We start from the raw sequence: 20,226 nt of genomic DNA, 5'->3' as shown, positions 1-20,226 counted from the left end.
GTAATCTCTAGGGCCCTAGAGCTGGGAGGAGAGACTGGGTGCCTTTCATCCACCTCTGCTTAGCTGGTGCTGCAAGGCGAAGCTGCTTCTGTGCAGTCCGAGCCGTGGCCCCTTTAAGAGGGGGTGGTGCATCAGCCAATCGCTAGGGACGCTGCCGGCATGCGGACCTCTAAGGAAGCCAAGACGGCGCTTCCTGCAGGGCCCCGGCAGAAGCCGTGGCGTCGTTGAAGCAAGCAGAAGCTATGGCGGTGTGGTCTGAGAGAACGAAAGCGGCAGCTAGAGGCGGTGATGCAGTCCCATGAAGCAGAAGAGGAGTCGTGTCCCAACGAGCAGAAGCCATGGCGTCCAGAAGCGATGGCGCGGTCCCAGCCAGCAGAAGCGGCCACGTGGTCCCAGCGAGCTTCAGAGAAGCCATGGTGGCTTCCATGTGATGGGGGAGCAGGAGGCAGGTCTCCGAGGTAAGTGGCAGGGCATGGACCCCACCGGGAACCCTCTGGGCCTCCCTGCTCCTTCCCAGCTGCTCACTTTTGGGCCTTGACTCCTTGTGTGCATCTGAGCCCCAGTAGTCTGCGTGGCGGCAGTTGTGGGGTCCTGGCTGCCCCAGCATCCGCACCCTGGCCGGGAATGGTGTGCGACCCGCGTCCAGCATATAGAAGCACCTGGCCCAGAGGCCACGGTGAAGCACAGGACCTGAGACCCTCTGAGCCCCACGGGCCTCTGAGCTGAGATCCAGGGTTATTTTGATGTCTCAGGACCTTAAAAAGAGACCTCGCTAGAGCACAATGGAGCAGGGGATATCTGTAGTGTCAATTCTTTGAGGAGTCTCCAGGTATTTAGCTGTTTTCCGTGGTGTCTATTCTGATTTTCATTTACAGTGTATGAGTTCCGTTTTCTCCAAAACTATACCTGTGTTCCTTTTTTTTTTTTTTTTTTTTCCTTTGGAGACAATCTCATTCTGCCCTGGCTGGAGTGCAGTGGTGCCATCTGGCCTCACTGCAACCTGTGCTCCTGGGTTCAAGCGATTTCCCCGTCTCAGCCTCCTGAGTAGCTGGGACTACAGGGGCCGGCCACCACACCAGGCTAATTTTTATATCAGTAGGAAAGACGGGGTTTCTCCGTATTGATCAGGCTGGTCTCAAACTCTTGACCTCGGGTGATCTGCTGCCTCAGGCTCCCAAAGTTATGGGATTACTGGCGTGAGCCACCAAGCCTGGCCTCTCCTATTTTTAAAAAACTTTCTTGGAATATCCAGTAAGTGTGAGATTATCTGTGTGGTTTTTCAATTAAACCACACACAGTTAACTTTGTTGGATAGTTAATTTTGAGGACCTTTTATCTGTTGTTCGATTTTATGTCACAGAATTGTCTGTTTAGGTCCTTTGTAAAATATTAGATTATTTAGTTACTTTGTAGTGTTTTTTGTGTACACCTTAGATGACACATGAATTACATGATTACCTGAAATTTTTGCCTAATCTATAGGATGCTTTTTTTATTTGGAAAGTAGTTTCTTTGCTGTGCAAAAACTTTTCAGGTTGATGTAGTCCATGTTTATTTTTGAATTTTATGCATGTAATTTTGGTCATCCATGTAAGGAAATACATATCAGTGACAAAGCATTTAATTGTCAGTGAGGTTTTTCTTCCAGGGTGTTTCTTTCTTTTTCTCTTTGTGAAGGTGAGCAAAGATTCAAGTGACCCAGAATATATCCTCAACCTGTGTTTTAGTTAAAAACATGTTGTGGTTTATGGTCTTTTGTTCTGGTCTTCAGGGGTTTGTGTGTGTTTGTTTTGTGTGGGGGGTGCAGGGGTTGATTTTCATATATTGTATAAAATCAGGGTCCTGTTTCTCTCTTCTGCATCCAGATAACATTTTTCTCAAAGGTATTCATTGAGCAGACTCTGCCTTCCACATTGCAGTGGTCTTTATCAAAGTGAGTTGACTATATCCATATTTGCGTTGATCTTGTTTTGTCCTCCTCGTTTTTGTCCACAGTTCTAGGTATCGTTTTTATCCAAGTACTATATATCTGCAGCATGACTGCAGCTTGGCAGTGTGATTTAATATCGAGGATTGTGGGTCCTCACTTTGATTGTATTTCTCAGGATACCTTTACATATGAATTGTTTTTATGGTTCCCTGTGATTTTTAGCAATATATATTTATTTCTGTTAACTTTTTTTTTCACAACATAAAGGTGCATAATTAAGGGTACATTTTCACACAAATAGATTGGGTAATGATCAAATCAGGGTACTTAGGATCTCTATTCCCTCATAAGGTATGATTTTTGTGTAAAGAGAACACTCAAAATTCTCCTTTCTTATTCTTTTGAAAAATATAATATTGTTAACTCCAGTTACCAGGCTGAGGAGGAGAACACTCAGATTGATTCCTTTAAGATTAAGATAACTTTGCTTCCAAAACCAATGCCTACTCCCCCTCTAGCTCCCAGACTCTGGTAACCAATATTGTGCTTTCTACAGGCTTGGAACTATGTATCTATCTATCTACCTATCTGTTTTTAAGACAGACATCTTAAAATTCAGTGTTTGTCTTTCTTGGTCCAGCTCATTATGTTTAACATAATGTTTTCCAGGTTCATCTGAGTTGCTCCACATGACACTGTTTTATCATTTTGGTGGCCAAAGAATATTCCCTAGTGTATGCATACAAAAGTTTCTTGATCCCTTTGTGGATGGACAGGTAGGTAGACTGTATACTCAGTAGTGGGAATGCTAGATGGTATGGTATTTTTTTTCTCTATTCTTTGCAGGACCCCCAACTGTTTTTTATAGCATTAATACTTAATTTACGTTTCCACAAACAATTCCCCTTTGTGAAATTCATACTAGAAGTTGTCTTTTTTAAATATTTTAATCTGTTTGTAATGTTCATTCTAGTTGGTAGTGAGATAAGATCTGAGTGTGGTTTTGATGTTCATTTTTCTCATGCGTAGTAATGGTAACCACATTTTTGCAAATGTTGCATCAGTTTCTTGTCTGCACAATTATCTCCTCAGGTTATTTGGTTTGGTTACTTTTCTGCTTTTTTTTTTTTTGCCAGCTGTTAGTGTTACTGGCTTGTACCTTTTAGAAAATAACCCCTTATCCAACTGAATGTTTGCCCAAACTTTTCTTACAATTTTTAGTATGCTTTTTCAATTTGTTCATTGTTTGTTAGGCACAAACTCTTCAGTTTGACATGGCCCCAAATGTGTATGATTTCTTGGTTAGCTGTGCTGTTGGTTACTAATGAAGAAAAAACAAAATCACTGACAAAGCAGTCCATTGTCCATGAGCCACCAAGAGGGGTGGCTGATTTATTTATTTATTGCTTTATTTATCTATCTATTAATTGATTTATTTAGAGACAAACTTGCATTTATTATTTATTTACTGACGTACTTACGGAGAAGCAGGTTGCATTTAATTATATATTTTGAGGCAGGCTTGGAATTATGTATTTATCTATCTACCTATCTATTTATTTAGAGACAGGCTTACATTTACTCATTTATTTATTTAGACACAGGCAGACATTTATTTATATACTTATGTATTTGTGTACAGGCTTGCATTTATTCATTTTCTTAACTATCTATGTAATTATTTAGAGGCTGACTTGTGTTTCTTGACTGATTGATTGGATCATTGATTCACTGATTTTAGATGAATTCTTGCCCTCTCACCAGGCAGCAGTGCAGTGGTACAATCTTGGCTCACTGCAACCTCCCCCTCTTTAGTTCAAGCAGTTCTTCCACCTCAGCCTCCCTTGTAGCTGGGACCCCAGGAGCATGCCACCATGCCTGGCTAATATTTTTGTATTTTTAGTAGAAACTGGGTTTCTCCATGTTGGCCAGGATGGTCTCGATCTCTTGACCTCGTGTTCCAACTGTCTCAGCCTTCCAAAGTGCTAGGATTACTGGACTGAGCTATGTTGCCCGGCCTTTATTTATTAATTTACATAATTACTGATTTATTTACTTATAGGCAGGAAGCCTGGATTGCATTTCTTTATTTATATTTTTACTTTTTTTTTTTTGAGATGGAGTTTCACTATTGTTACCCAGACTGGAGTGCAATGGCACGATCTCAGCTCACTACAACCTCCGCCCTCTGGGTTCAAGCAATTCTCCTGCCTCAGCCTCCCAAGTAGCTGGGACTACAGGTGCGCACCACCATGCCCAGGTAATTTTTTGTATTTTTAGTAGAGATGGGTTTTCACCATGTTGACCAGGATGGTCTCGATCTCTTGACCTCATGATCCACCCACCTCGGCCTCCCAAAGTGCTGGGATTATAGGCGTGAGTCACCATGCCTGGCCTATTTTTACTTATTTATTTAACTATTTTCATCTTTTTTTTTAAATAGAGAAAGGGGTTCTTTCACCATCTTGGCCAGGCTGGTAATTTTTTGTATCTTTAGTAGAGACGGGGGTCTCACCATGTTGACCAAGATGGTCTCGATCTCTTGACCTCATGATCCACCCACCTCGGCCTCCCAAAGTGCTGGGATTACAAGCATGAGCCACTGCGCCCGGCCAACATTATTTTTATACTTATGTATTTGTGTGCATGCTTGCATTTGTTCATTTTTTTATCTATCTGTATAATGATTTAGAGGCAGTTTGCAATTATTTACTTATTTATTTGTTTGTTTGTTTGTTTATCTTAGAGGGAGTCTTGCTCTGTCACCAGGCTGGAGTGCACTGGCCCAACCTTGGCTTTCTGCAACCTCTGCCTCCTGAGTTCAAGTGATTCTTCTTCCTCAGTCTCTGGAGTATCTGGGACCCCAGGCAAGTGCCACCAAGCCTGGCTAATATTTTTGTATTTTTGGTAGAGACGAGGTTTCACCATGTTGGCTAGGATGGTCTCAATCTCTTGACCTCATGATCCATCGGTCTTGGCCTCCCCAAAGTGCTGGGATTACAGGACTGAGCCATCTCGCCGGCCTTTATTTATTTATTTACATAATTATTGATTTATTTACTTAGAGGCAGGAAGCCCAGCTTGCATTATTTATTTATATTTTAATTAATTTAATTATTTTCACCTTATTTTTTTTTAAATAGTGACAAGGATTATTTCACCATCTTGGCCAGGCTGGTCTCAATGTCCTGACCTCAGGTGATATAGACGACTCAGGCTCACAATGGGTGTGGGATTAAAAACATGAGCTACCAAGTGGGGCTGCTTATTTATTGGTTTATCTATTAATTGATTTATTTGGATGCAGACTTGCATATATTTATTTATTTGCTGACGTACTAATGGAGAAGCAGGTCAAATTTATTTATTTACATATTTGGAGGCAGGCTTGGATTTATGTATTTATCTATCTAGCTAGCTAGCTATCTGATTATTTAGAGGCAGGCTCACATTTACTCATTTATTTTATTTAGACCCAGGCTCACAACATTATTTTTATACCCTATGTATTTGTGTGCAGGCTTGCATTTATTCATTTTCTTAACTATCTGTATAATGATTTAAGGGCAGTCTTGCATGTATTTACTTATTTATTTATTATTTACTTTTTTTCTTTCTTTTAAAGACGGGGTTTCACCATATTTTTCAGGCAGGTCTTGAACTCTCACCCTCAGGTGATCTGCCTGCCTTGGCCTCCAAACTGCTTGGATTACAGGCGTGAGCCACTATGCCCGGCTGATTTATTTGTTTATTTTAGACGGAGTCTGGCTCCGTCACCAGGCTGGAGTGCACTGGCTCAATCTTGGCTTACTGCAACCTCCACCTCCTGGGTTCAAGCAATTCTTCCTCCTCAGCCTCTGGAGTATCTGGGACCACAGGCAAGTGCCACCATGCCTGCCTAATATTTTTCTATTTTTAGTAGAGACGGGGTTTCACCATGTCAGCCAGGATGGTCTTGATCTCTTGACCTTGTGATTCGCCCATCTCTGCCTCCCAAGGTGCTGGGATTACAGGCTTCCACCATGATGCCGGGCTAATTTTTTGTATTTTTATTACAGATGGGGTTTCACCATGTTGTCCAGGCTGGTCTGAAAGTTGTGACCTCAGATGATCCACCCAAAGTGCTATGATTACAGGCATGAGCCAGGCAGTTTTCTAAGTTTTAAAATTATACTATTTACCCCTAGCACCAAGATTGTAGTCTCAATATAGTCTCAAAATACCATTGCCCAATGAAAGAAAACAAGCCTTCCTGGAGAAAGTGCTGATTCCAGGTCTAGGCCAGAAATGTGTAAGGAGCCTGGAACATATTGTTACTCTGGATAGCAAAGAATTCATAAAAGATTATTAGGATGATTTCAACATGTCCAAAGGGCCAATCTGAAGGGACTCCTGACCAAAGATAGGACATTTTGTACATTAATAAGGATAATAGTTTCAGTGAATTGAGATATATCAGATATGTTTGAATATCTGCATTCATAATGATCCTTTTGAAAAAATAAAAGTGGGCTGGCACAGTTCCTCATGCCTGTAATTTCAACACTCTGGGAGGCTGAGTTAGAAGGATCACTTCTTCCAGCAGTTCAAGACCAGCCTGTGAAACATAGGGGGACTTTGTCTCTACAAAATATTTTTAAATTACTCAGGTATGAGGGTCCATGTCTTTGGTCCCAGCTACTCAGGAAGCTGAGATGGGAGGGTCACCTGAGCCTAGAAGTTTGAGGCTGTAGTGGCATGACTGCTTCTCTGCATACCAGCCTGGGCAACAGAGCTAAACCCTCTCTGTCTAAATAAATTAATTAATAGAAGTGGTCACCATCAAAGGATATAAATGAAACAGCCCATCATTTTGAAAAATGGTAAACAGAAGAAATCAAGCCATGAACTGGCATTTTCTATATAAGTTGTACAAGTGAGTAACAAAATTTATATGAAGCAGCATCTTTTTTTATATTTGCTTCATTTTTTTCTTTATGCAAGGCCCTTCTTCAGGTAGCAGTATCTCTTTCTGGAAGTATGGCAGCTCATAAATGAAGAAGGAATGATACAACAATACCTTCATTGTTCAATCCATAATTGATCAATGGCCATTAACATCACCAATTTAAAAAAAGATGTCCAGAAAGTATACACCTCCTCCCAGAAGAAACTAGCACAGTCCCTCAAGTCCAACCTGAATCTCACCAAGTCTTGAGGTCAAACTACTAATTTATCAAAACTAGAACAAAGTGAAGAGCAAGTTAATGAACATCACAAGATACAATTAGCAAAATTCACAGTATGAGAAACAGCATAATAAGAACACACTTAGCATAATCCAAACTATGGGGAAATGGCCTGATTTATTCAATAAATGGACTGCAAGAGACAGCACAGAGATCAAAGTGGGAAGTTGTCAGGATCAAAAAAACCCTAATAGGTGAATCAAACAATCCCAAGGAGAGACTTTATTTGGATCCTGATTCACACAATAAATACATGAAATGACTGGAAATTTGGAGCTAGAAGGAGAGTTGACAGTGATAAAGAGCAATGGTGTGAGATGGTTGATTGATGATGGTATTGGGATTATTATATTTTTTAAAGAGTTCTTGTCTCTGGGCATGGCGGTTCACACCTATAATCTTAGTAGTGTGGGAGGTCAAGGTGGGAAGATCCTTTGAATCCAGGAATTCTAGACCAGCCTGGGCAATATAGCAAGACCCTGTCTCTACTAAAATAAAATAAAAAAATTAGCTTGGCATTGCGGTGTGAGTCTGTAGTTGCAGATACTCAGGAAGCTGAGGCAGGAGAGGCCACAGTGAACCAAGATTATGCCACTGAACTCAAGCCTGGTTGACAGAGACCTTGTCTTGAAAGAACAAACAAGAATCATATCTTTTACAGACATATACCAAGACAGTCAGGGAGGAAATTATATGATGTGTGGGATTTGCTATAAAACCATGAGAGGGAGAGGAGAAGCATGTAGGAGTATACATGTAATGAGATTACATGTAGGTGAGTAGGTGAAAGTCACTACACTAGCCTCTTGTTCCAAAAAGCTCAAATAGAAAGTTTGTGTAAAAATCCACTTAATGGATTTGTAACAAGCATTGAATAAGATTATGTATACAGAGTGTTTTATCACCATGGCTTGCAAGTAGTCAGCACACAAACATTGTTTTTAGTTTTGTATAGTCCCTGTCCATTAATCACACCCAAAAAAGGTATGTTGTTCACACCAAGAACTCTGGCCCATGGACCTTTGTCCACGTGATGGTAATTTATTGGAATTTGAGGTTTAGAATGAGAAAATACCAGACTTTTATGCCCCAGGCCTACTATGAAATAGCAAAGCCAATGGTCCCAGATGCCTTCATAGCACACCTAGTAAGTAGGACCATTTTTCTCTCATCTTGTAGGTACACTTGAGTTCATTCACTCATTTTTCATTCGTTTCTTATATGCCATGTATTGGGTACTAGGGATCCATAATACAGTTGGCCCCAATTGAATGGAAGCATCACTTTCAGAGCATCATTTCAGGATGAGTATTTTGTGTCAGGTGGATTCAAGGAACAGTGCAAAGGATCTATGGCCTCAGTCATGAAGACGCTCCCAAAAGCCAACCGTCCTGGGCACATATAAATGAGTGGAGACATGGAACTCACCCTTACAAGGCCTAGAACCTGACAGAGCATACAAGACAGAAGCCCAAATAACTAAGAATAGGAAGCCAAAGGTGAGAGGTGGGCCCCAAAGGATTCTGTGAAAATGCTTTGTGTTTGTGGATTTATCACTCAGAATGAAACCTTTGTTTTTATTCACAGGTTAGACAGTCTCTATATAGAATCTATGAAGGGACATTTCTGGGTTTTTTGAGGCCTATGGTGAAAAATGGAATATCTCAGGCAGCTCAGGATGAATAATGCAGTCACCAAGAGGGGCAGGGTGGCCACAGATGGCCAGCAGCAGGGATGGGCATTGTGAGCCATTGGATGGGGTTGTGGGAAGTGGCATTATGAGCCACTGGCCTGACTTTGTTGTTTTCTGGTAACCAGGTGACATAGGAGGCTTTGTGGGTAACAGGCATTAGCCAGGGCCAGCAGCCTTCAGTCAGAAGCTGGTAGTGGGAGGAGGAGGAGCTCCGACTACTCTCATGGAAGTGTTTGTGCCCTTGGCACTTGCTCCGTTGCTTTGCTTTTTCTTTCTGGTTTTTTTTTTATTTTTATTTTGTGTGTTGCTTTGTTTTATTTTCTTTTTTGTTTTTTTTAATTTTGTGTGTTGCTTTGTTTTGTTTTTTTCTTATTTCATTTTAGGTTTGGGGGTACATGGAACATGCAAGATTGTTGCATAGGTACACATGTGGCAGTGTGATTTGCTGCGTTCCTCCCCATCACCTATAACTGGCATTTCTCCCCATGCTATCTTTCCCCAACTCCCCAACCCCTGCTGTCCCTCCCCTATTTCCCAACAACAGACCCCAGTGTGTAACGCTCCCCTCCTCCTTGTGTCCACGTGTTCTCATTGTTCTTTTTTGTTGTTTTTTTCTGATTTTGTGTGTTGCTTTGCTTTGAAAGTCCCCTTGTAGGTCACCCATGGGGAATTGCCTAGGCCCCAGGGCTGGCCTCAGTTGTGCCTGGTGCCAGGAGGCAGTGGCACCATGTTGTGAGACTCAGTCTGTGGCAGCTGCAGCACCAGCATCAACCACTGCAGAGCCTGCCATGTTACATCCTGGAGTGGCGGAGGTCCAGCACGTGCAGCCCATTAAGTCAAAGCGACACAAAGGTAAAGAAGCCACAGGTGCCATTTTCTCTCTGGCTACCACCTCCCCCACCTCTTTCCCATCCCCTCACCCCAGAGACATCCTCAGCTTTCAGCTCCCTCCTGCCTATAGCCAGCTTTCCCAGGGCTGGGCATGGGGGACAAAGGCTAGTCCTGCCTCTTGTCTTTGTTGTTGAGCCTTCTTGCTTGAGGCATTTTTGGTCTAGTCTCTCCCTTTCCTGGTGAAAATTCAGATACTCCAGTTTTGGAGTCTCCATCCCATTCTTTAGCCTTACCTATCCAGCTACTATGGTTCCTCAGTGAAGGAGCCGGTTAAAGGCCCAATCATTTCTTTTCTCCTATTCGATAAGGAAGCTAATAATTGGGAAAATTCAGACTCAAATATTTAAAGACTTCTTAAATTTAAAATAGAGTTTGCTATGGAAGAGATTATATGGTGTTCTTAATAGATGGTTTGAAGTCACCTTGACAGAAGCAGCTTTATTTCTTCCAATTGTAATTTGAAAACTGAAGGAAAAATTGAGGGACATGCTTAAAATTACTGCAAAAGGTATGAAATGTTACTGCCAGAGCTATAAAAAAGTTGTTTTTGTTGTGGTTTTACCCAAAAGTTTAGCCCTGGAGCTCTGATTACTTTAAAATTCCCACTTTGACATGAATGTCTCTTCAGCCCTACTCCAGTAACTTCACAGGCTTTGTTTACTTCCTTGTTCTGAAAGACAGGTAGAGCTAGCTCATGGTTACAGGTTCCAGAAGAGATGAAATGACTTTAGACTTGAATTTGTAAGGTAAAGACTTGAGAGTTAGAAGGCCAGACCTTGCCTGTGGAAAAGAGTTTGTTTTCATGGCTCCCCTTCCTACAGGATGGGAAAGGGGAGGGGAGAGGAAGCATTTCATTTTTTTGCTATGGTCAAATTGAAGACAAAAACTAACACTTGTAAGACAGGAGAGGAGCATTTAGTTACAAAATCAGTCAAACATTTGTGTATCACTACATTTGTTGAGCAAATGAAAGCTACCAGACTCAGAAAACCAGAGATTCTAATGGAACTGACATTAGCAACCAGGGTTTTCTACTGAGTTCAGCACCCAGGGTGACTTTCAATAACAACCACACTTCCCTCCATACACTTTTCTCAGGATTGGAAAGCTCGGGCAGCCCGGGATGAATAATGCAGTCACATGGGGGGAATGGTGACCACAGGTGGGCAGCAGCAGGGATGGGCATTGTGAGCCATTGGGTGGGACTGTGGGGCAGGGCATTGTGAGCCATTGGATGGGGCTCTGGGGCAGGGCATTGTGAGCCAGTAGCCTGACTTGGTTGTTTCCTGGTAACCAGGTGACAGGCTTTTTGGGTGACAGGCATCAGCCAGGACCAGCAGCCTTCAGTCTAAAATCCTTTAGGATTTTAGAAATAGATGAATCTAGCAACAGATAATTCTGGGTAACCAGTTCCTTGAACAAAAGAACTAAGTCCACTGAAATAGAAAACATTATAAAGACAGAAATATGATCAGCTCATTTCTTTCATTTTAATGGCAGAGATTTTCTTAGTATGGAGAAAATGTCTTACAGGTCTTGTGTTTAAACTTCAGTTTGGCTCTTACCTTCTTTCACAGAATAATTAAGCCTCATGATGGGTGTGCCCTTTTAACAAGGAAGTGCTGCTGTACTCGCTTTTTCAGAATATTAAAAAATTGTGAAAGAATAAATAATTATGAGACTTAATAGATTGTACCTTATACACAAAGCATGCAAGTACCTGTGGAAACTCCTTGCTTGGTGGTGTATGGCAAGCCTCTGTGTAATATTCTGTCTGATTTGGTAGATGAGGTAGTGAGAGAACAAAGTGAGCCTTTTCCTTATTCTTTAGGATGTAAAACATGTTTTCATGTACATCTTATTGGAAACTTCCAAATACAAATAAGGCCTGTGTATATTCTCCCTATGTTGGTGATGCAGAAAGGAAGGCTTAGAGATCTGAAGGGACTGTATGAGACAGCTGTTGAATAGGACTGAGGTTCTAAGTCATCAAAGTAGACATTGGAGGTCGTAGTAATGCCAAACTCAGTTCTTAAAGAACTTGACAGACTCCAGAATGTCTTATATTTTAAGGTCTTCCCATAACGGGACCTCTCTTAGAACTTACTTTCATCTTGATTAGTTCCTTTTGCATTTTATTTTACACGACATTTACCTCTCCATTTTTCCTCCTAAAGAGATGGGTCCTCACTGTGTGGCATAGGCTGGCTTCTGACTCCTGGCCTGGGCTCAAGCACTCCTGCTGCCTCAGCCTGTAGGAAAGCTGACAATACAGGCATGTGCCATCTCTCCTGGCTCTACCTTCTGTCTATACATTTATTGAAATAGATAAGGATAAAAGTAGGGGTAACAAAATGGCCTACATTTACCAGTCAAATCAACAGTTTAATAAATGTGGAAGAGTTTCTTCCGCTAACTGATTTGAAGCTGAGAATGCCCTGGTCGGGAGAAGCTGGCAAGAGGGCAGGCAAGGCTCCACAGATTAAAGCACAGGCTCTGAGTAAGAAGTGTTAAGTCAGAACAGTTGAAGAAAAAATAGTTTGTGAGCACAGAATTTACCATTTTATGTGTATGTGCATGACAGTTTCTGTATGTCTCTTCAAACATATTTTTGAGGTATTCAGTAAAGAGATAACAGAAACCTCAATTTCAGTGTTTATTCTTTGGCCAGGCACAGTGGCTAATGCCTGTAATCCCAGCATTTTGGGAGGCCAAGGTGGGTGGATTATGTGAGGTCATGAGTTTGGGACCAGCCTGGCCAACATGATGAAACCCCTTCTCTACTAAGTATACAAAAAATTAGCCAGGCGTGGTGGCACATACCTGTAATTTCAGCTATCTGGGAGGCTGAGGCAGGAGAATCACTTGAATCTGGGAGTTGCAGGTTGCAGTGAGCCAAGATTGTGCCAGTACACTCCAGCCTGGCTGGGAAAATAAAACAAGAAAGAAAAATGTTCAGAACACTCAACATAAAGTATAGACACATTCAAAGTTTGTTGTTAATATCTTTATTTCAGAAACTTGTGTATTGCTTTTCTTGGAAAGTGATAAATTCCTACTTAGATGTGAAACATTTTAGCCTTTCTATAATGATGAATTGAATTCTTTTGGTGACTTAGACAAATATCACAGCATCCAGTGCTCCAACCATTCTGTGGCACACTAAACAGTCATTTAAAGCCATCAGGCAGAGCAGGGCACACTGCTGTGGACAGACATCCTGGAGTGCTCTCTAGGTGGCAAGTCCTGTTTCAGGAACTTATGCCATAAATGATGCTCTGCTTCATTGTTCTCTTCTGAAATATTTCAAAAGAACATTGTGTCTTGAAGCCATTTCAAAGAGAAGTTCTAAGAAACCAGTTTAGATCTCAGACTCAAGCATATTTCATCCTATCATGCCTTTATTTAGTAATATATCTAATATGACTGGGGTAATATAACTAACACTATGGATAGTAGGAGCTCATTATCCAATTTTATCACTACCCATAGACTTTTCATGCAGCCTTTTGTGTTCTTACCATAGGAACGCTGCTAGTTTGTTGGCTCTCTCAAGTGAGGGGTCAGGGAAGGGAAAGAATGGGCATATGATGTTGAGACCTCTGAGCAGCAGGTCTTTCAGGCTTCTAGTAGCTATTTTGAACCCTCCTTTTGAAATAACTATCAGTATGTTTCATGTAAGATACCATGATCATGTAAAAGATATAGAAAATAAAGAAAAGTTATTTATTACACTTAGAATACCCAGAGCTCACTTGTGTTACTGTTTGGGTACTGTTTTTCTGGAGATTTTTGGTATGCATTTGAATATAATATTTTATTTCACAAGCTTTTCTGTAAAATAAAACTTTCTGATCATTTTATATGTGCTGCCTTGTAACTTTTACTTAAAGCAGTGAAATAATGGCGTAAGTTTTTCAAACAGTACTTTACACCTAGAGAGCACTCCAGGATGTCTTTGCCTGCCATGGCACCCTGCTGTACCTGATGACTTTGAATAACTGCTTAGTGTACTATGGACTGGTTAAAGCACTACTTATTTACCTACCCTTTGCGATTGGCCATCATTTTTCATAAAGTCAGAAACAATCCTGTTGTGTTTGATTCAGAACACACATAAAGCACATTTTGATGACAGATGCATGATATCTCATCATAAAATTCAGATAATATATTTTGTCTAGTGACATAATTAAACCGATGAAATGAGTCACTTCACATTTAAGGTATTTTAGCATTAAATATACTTGTGTCAAACTGCAGTTACTGTTGACTTTTAAATAGACATTAACATTCTTCATTTATATTTTTGTGGATCTTGATAGCTTGTGTCTTTAATTCTAAATAGCTACCACTTTAAAAAATCTGATGCTTAGATGACAAAACAAAAGACAACTTTAGCAGATCTGGGAGAATTGGGAGAAACTTAAATAGTTTGGGGTAAAATGAAATATATGTATTGAGCAGTTTTAAATGCCCTGGCAGTGTTGCAGATGCAGGGCAAACAGTGGAACACAACAGAGAGCCCCATTCTAAGTCTGACCCTTACATTTGATAGGGAAGTAAGGGCAGCCAGCACATGAATAGTCAAGAATGGCAGGTGGTGACGTGCTGGGTAGAAAGTAAAGCAGGGTAATGGATTAAAGAGGAGGGCAGTTTTATGAAGGGTTGGCGCTAACAGCTGGATGTTCTCTTTAAGTGACATGTGAACAGTCTTAAAGGTGAAATGGGCTGGGTATAGTGGCTCCCACCTTTAATCCCAGCACTTTGGAAAGCCAGGATGAGGGGATTCCTTGAGGATGGAAGTTTAAGACCAGCCTGGCCAACAGAGAGATGCCCCATCTTATTTACTTTTAAAAATAAAAAAGTGAGGAGAACTCTGCGAGGATGATGGGAGAGGGCTTCCAGAGAGGGATATCCGCTTTGGAATTTCTGAAATTGAAACAGTTTCAGGCAAAGGACAGAAAGACACAAGGGTGGCTGCAGCAGAGTAAAAGGATGCTGGAATGAATAAGGTGTGTGAAGGCCTTGTACACCTAGTGAGCACTCATGGAGAAGATGGACTTCAGTTGAGATGGAAAACCACTGGAGGATTATACCCCAGGATTACTGTTAATTCTCTAAGAAAAAGACTGAGCAGCAGCTCTGTACAAATATTTTGTAATACAGGCAAGGGTGGAAGCAGGAAGAGCAGCTAGGAGACTGGTGGAGTAGTTGAGGTGAGAGCTGACAATGAAGAGAAAAACAACAATGACCTGAAAGAGGCTGACTTGAGAAAAATCAAGTGAAACTTAAAGTAAATAATAATGTGGTAAATAGACAAGTCACAGAAAAAGAAACGCAGGTGATTTTTAAACACATCTTCACTCATAAAAGAAAGGCAAATGACAGCTCTACTGCAGGGTCTCTCCTATTGAGGGAAATCCCAAAACCATGGCAAAACATTCTTTGGTGTGGCGTAAGGAAAGTTTCATTCATATATTGCTGGTGGAAATGCAAAAAGGCTCAACTCCATGAAGGAATTTGGCACAACCTCACAACCATGAAAATGCATTTGAACCATGCATCCTACTTTGAGGAATTTTATCCTGAAGGTATGCTCCATAAATATAAAACAAACTATGTGCAAAGTTCTTGTTGCATTATTTTCAATAGTTAAATATTGGAAATAACTGACATGCCTAGTAAGGGACTAGTAAAATAAGCTGGTACTTCTACATAAAGGAGAAGTATGGAGCTGTAAAAAAGAGCAAGATGTCTTTTTGTTGCTATGGAGTGATTCCCAAGATAGGGTACGCAGAAAAGCCAAAAGGAGAACATGTGGTGATATACATGAAAGAAATCAGGAGAAATAATGTGTATTTCATTATTTAAAAATAAAAGACAATGTTGGGGAACCTGTGACAATTTTCTCCTAACTTCACTGGGTAGCCAAAGTGCATATTTTCTCAAAATATTACTCTGCTATGGGTTCTGCAAACGATGTTAACTGCACTTTTCGCCTTTGAGTTAGAGAAAGCTTTGCTTTGTACTCTCTTGTGCCTTGTGGAGTTATACAGACTGCTCTTTGATTTTATTCTATCCTCTCAGTGTTTTGAGTTAGGTGTAATATGGGAATTATACTTGTGTTACATATGAGGAGGCTGGTTCTAAGAAGAAGACTGAGTAGATCAAGAATGTAAATTCTAGATATATGGCATATGAACACGAATTTATAAAAAGGCATGCATGCATATTGCCTGCTTTAAATACTAACTTGTCTAAAAAACTTTTTTTAGCTTACTAAAGCAATTAAGTCTCAGGATGAAAACAGCAATATTAGATAATGAGAAATAAAATGGGGATACTTGTAACACAGTAATGCTTTTTATTTTGAAGAGACAGGGTCTTGCTTAGTTACCCCGGCTGGAGTGCAGTGGTGTGATCATAGCTCACTGCAGCCTCAATCTTGTAGGCTCAAATGATCTTCCCACAACAGGCTTCCGTGTAGCTAGGGATACAAGGGCTCACCACCACATCTGGTGACATTTAGAAGATTTTTTTGTAGAGAAGAGGTCTCACTGTTTTGGCCAGGTTAGTCTTAAACTTATGACCTTAAGAAATCCTCCTGCCTTAGCCCCTAAAAATGTCAGGATTATAGCCATGGGCCAGCACACCTAGCCCAGAAATGTTCCTAAAAGTCTGAAAAAAATAAGTTAAATTTTATTAAGGAATATACAAAAAGATAAACATATACTATGGTATATGAAATGTCACAGTTCAGTCATGGTCACTACAACAGTGATTAAAATATCCAACAGTTGAGGCAGGTCTGAGAACTGAGAGGGATGTACAGGATTGGTTTGGAAGCCAGAATTAGGATTGTCAGAGCTGGGAAAGCAGAAGCAAGGCAAGAATGTGCCCAGGAGTGTAGCACGCAGCAGCTCTGTAGTATGCCGTGTGCACAGGAGTGTGGCACGCAGCAGCTCCATGGTATGCCATGTGTCCTCTTTTACATCAGGCCAGCTCCAGCCCAGCAGATGAGAATCACCTGATGGGTAGAAAGAGTGGACTCAGGTAAAATCTCTGATCATGCATCATAACTGAGAGACTTAAAATGTTTGCCTTATGGGTCCCAAAACTAATAAAAGTGACAACAAAGGGATAATAGAATAGGTCAGTAAATGCGGTAAGCCACCTGCCACCTCTCCAGAGCTTCAATCATCCCACAGAAATGTTGGGGCAGCAGGATTTGACAAAGCTTGTGAGAGGAGCTCTCAGTCCAGGGTCCAGGGTCCAGGGCATGATCTAGAGGACTCAGGCATTCCAGGATCTCTATCCCTGGGGAACCAACTGCATTATTACCTCAGATCTATCACTCCTCACTGTGGTGACTCTGGGCAAGTCACTCAAAGCGTCTGAGCTTTAATTCACTGAATTGGAAAATATGAGTTGTAGCCCCTTCCCTGCCTGTCCCTTGGGGCTGATGTGGAGATCAGGGAAATCACAGATCTCTGTCATGAGCTGGAAATCATGTGGCCATGGAAACTGTGAAGTCACTTTTCCATCCTACCCTGCACAGGAAACATGCAAGCTTGCTCTCTGTATTCAACCACTACCAAGTATCTGGATTATCCTTCTTGACATTGAATGATTGAACATTTTCGGGCATTTACAAAAGAAAAATAATCTTTTTAAGTCTTTATCTGCATTTCATCCTTTTAGGCACTATAGACCTTAGTAGGTCTATAGCATAGATCTACTAATATTTCTACATCTCAGAATAGAGAAGAGAGGCACAGATGGGTTCATATCCCTCTTCCACATATGTGCAGATTCTAAGTAGGATTTGAACCCAGTCTATTTTTGGTAACTTGGATCTTCTGCTTTTCTATATTGTCTCATCTGAATAAAGGTATCTGCCTGGACAAACAAATCTTCCTAGGACCCAGATCTAATTCAGGTAGCATTGAAAAGCAGTCGGTGAAAACTAGGATCAAAAGTTTAAACTGAATAAGATTTTACTAATTTCTCTGTGGTCTTCTGCCAGCAAGATGTTAAGCATTGTCTTTATTATAATACATTTCTACCTTGCAGGTTTGGCTGACCATGCCAGGAGCTGGGTACAACAAAAATGGAGGCATAAGAAAATTTGCCCCAATGAAAATGAAGGTAGGATGGAAATTATATCATTAAGTTGATTGAAGCAAATAATTCCGGTTTACTCATCCAGTGTCCCAGAGAAACTCAGTAAATGCTATGTCATGTTCTTCATTTATTTCATTTGTGCCCATTTAAATGCATTAAGTCAATGGGTGATGCAACTACACAAGTAAAGTTACATTGACAACTTAGAGTTTGGTTCTTTTTGTTTCTTTGTTTTTGTGAGAAGGTCTCATTTTGTCACCCAGGAGTGCATTGGTGCAATCACTGCTCATTGCAATCTCGACCTTCCCATGTTCAGGTGATCCTTCTACCTCAGCCTCCCAAGCAGATGGCTGTAATGCACATGCTTTAATACCAAGCTATTTTTTTAAATTTAATTTTTTTTTTGTAGAGACGGGGTTTCACAGTGTTGCCCAGGCTTGGTTCACTTTTGATAGTAAAGGACATTTCAAATGTTTAGACGTTCGCTTTCAGTTTGGGCAATTATGAATACAGCAATTATAAACCTTCCTGTATCTTGTTTGGAAACATAATTTTTTAAATGTAAGGAAATACTAAAATTATGATTACTTGCTCGTATGGTAAGACTACGTTTCTTTGTAAAAATTTTGGTAGAATTTACTGGTGAAATTATCTGAAGGTAGTGTTTTTGTTCTTTTGAGAAGACAATAATTATTGATTCAATTTCTAATATAAATATAGACCTATTCAGATGATTCATTTATCATGAGAAGACCTTTAACCTTCTGAAACAGATCCAAAAAGCTCATTTCATATAATGTTTCCAAATGTGAGCACAGATGTGTTCACAATATTCCTTTATTATTTTTTGATTCAACTCATTTTGAACTGATATTACTACATCATGACTTCCTTCTTTTCCTTTGAGATTAAACAGGGTAGAGGTTTATCAGTGTTATTGATCTTTTCAAAGAACTGGTTTCTGGATTTGTTGATTTTCTCTGATGATTTCCTGTTTTTTATTCCATTAATTTCTGCAGTCGTTTATTTTTTCTCTCTTTGACATTATACTGCTGTTTTTGTTTCATTGCCCAAGGTGGAAGCTAGATTATGAATTTAGATTTGATTTTTCTCATTATTGACACAGCATCATGAATATTACTAAATATAATATTGAAATGCACACTTAATAAATATGTAAGCTTTTTAATTTTTAAAAATACGACAGGATAGATGATAAATGTAGTAGCAGGATATGTAGATCCACAGAAGTTAAATAATCCTGTAATGTTTCATAAAATGTTAAGATTTGCCTAGACCTTCACATGGGCAGCAGGTGTGATGAGATGCTCTCACTGAGCCATACAGTGCCTTTCTGTATTAACCGGTTCTCAGACCATTTCACACTGATAAGGTTGCCCTAGCTAGAAAGCCAAGGCTCTTTCATTTCTTTCTTCCCCTCTCCTTTGCCTTCCTTCAGCACCAAGGAGAGTGGCCCAGCAGCAGCTGAGTTCATGCTTGTCAACAGCCCACCTCCATGCACTGCAGCTTCAGTCCACATTTCCCAAGCCTCCCTGTGGGATTCCTCAGCATCACCAGTGCACTGACTGTCTCTCTGTGTTCTCCTAGCTCCTGTTCAAGACCCAAAGGAGTGTACAACTGAAAAGCTTCAGGAGGAGATGTCACCCGACATAGTAAGATGCATTTCTTTGTCTTGGAGAGAAATGTCTTTTTCTGGGGCTTCTAGAATATCAAGTGAGTATCATTTTTGACTGCCATTGTGAATCAGGCCTCAGCTATCATGGACTATAGCTACCAGTCACTGGAATGTATGACCAACTGAAGCCTGACAGATGATGTCAGTCAAAAGATGATATCACTGACAAACTAGTAGTGAGCATATTTTTCAGTAGCAACATGTTCCTCCTGAAAAATAATTTTGTATTTGGCAGCCAACATGGACTTGCTAAATAGTCCATCAAAACCCACTGTCTTGGTGGCTCACACATGGAATCCCAGCACTTTGGGAGGCTGAGGCAGACAGGGCCAATATAATGAAACCCCATCTCTACTATAAATACAAGCATCAGCCAGGCATGGTGGCAGGCACTTGTGGTCACAGCTAGTTGGGAGGCTGAGGCAGGAGAATTGCTTGAATCCAGGAAGCTGAGGTTGCAGTGAGCCAAGATCATGCCACTGCACTCCAGCCTGGGTGACAGAGCAAGAATCTGTCCAAAACCAAAGACAAAAACCCACTGCCCTTTCTCCAAGCATCCTCTATGCTTTATTTGGGGGTCAGTGACTTGATCGCTGTTTGATACCTGGTTTTCTAACACCACCAAGTGAATAAAAGACCTGTGAAGTCAGAACCCAGTATG

The 20,226-nt window shown here is 40.7% G+C and overlaps 1 protein-coding gene across 9 annotated transcripts in view; it reads left to right on the top strand.

Moving 5' to 3' along the window:
- Positions 1-208: 208 nt before the first annotated feature.
- The window catches only part of LOC118155310 (uncharacterized protein C22orf42-like), a 37,422-nt gene continuing 17,404 nt past the window's right edge, over positions 209-20,226 (top strand). For 4 of the 9 annotated variants that reach the window (XM_078332960.1, XM_078332957.1, XM_078332956.1 and 1 more), the window contains exons 1-7: positions 209-458; positions 4,048-4,170; positions 4,677-4,797; positions 8,481-8,657; positions 9,496-9,703; positions 17,819-17,893; positions 19,478-19,542. In XM_078332960.1, the coding sequence (XP_078189086.1) occupies positions 9,514-9,703; positions 17,819-17,893; positions 19,478-19,542 (330 nt within the window). In that variant the 5' untranslated portion in view covers positions 209-458; positions 4,048-4,170; positions 4,677-4,797; positions 8,481-8,657; positions 9,496-9,513. Of the gene's footprint in view, positions 459-2,599; positions 2,707-4,047; positions 4,191-4,676; positions 4,798-8,480; positions 8,658-9,134; positions 9,273-9,495; positions 9,704-17,818; positions 17,894-19,477; positions 19,543-20,226 lie in introns of those variants that run through there. The other 5 variants (XM_078332965.1, XM_078332966.1, XM_078332959.1 and 2 more) reach the window with 5 other exon arrangements.

Source organism: Callithrix jacchus, chromosome 7, assembly GCF_049354715.1.
Source record: "Callithrix jacchus isolate 240 chromosome 7, calJac240_pri, whole genome shotgun sequence".
NCBI classification, from domain to species: domain Eukaryota; kingdom Metazoa; phylum Chordata; class Mammalia; order Primates; family Cebidae; genus Callithrix; species Callithrix jacchus.
Note: the sequence above shows the minus strand (reverse complement) of the source record. Positions and strands in the feature narration are given on the sequence as shown.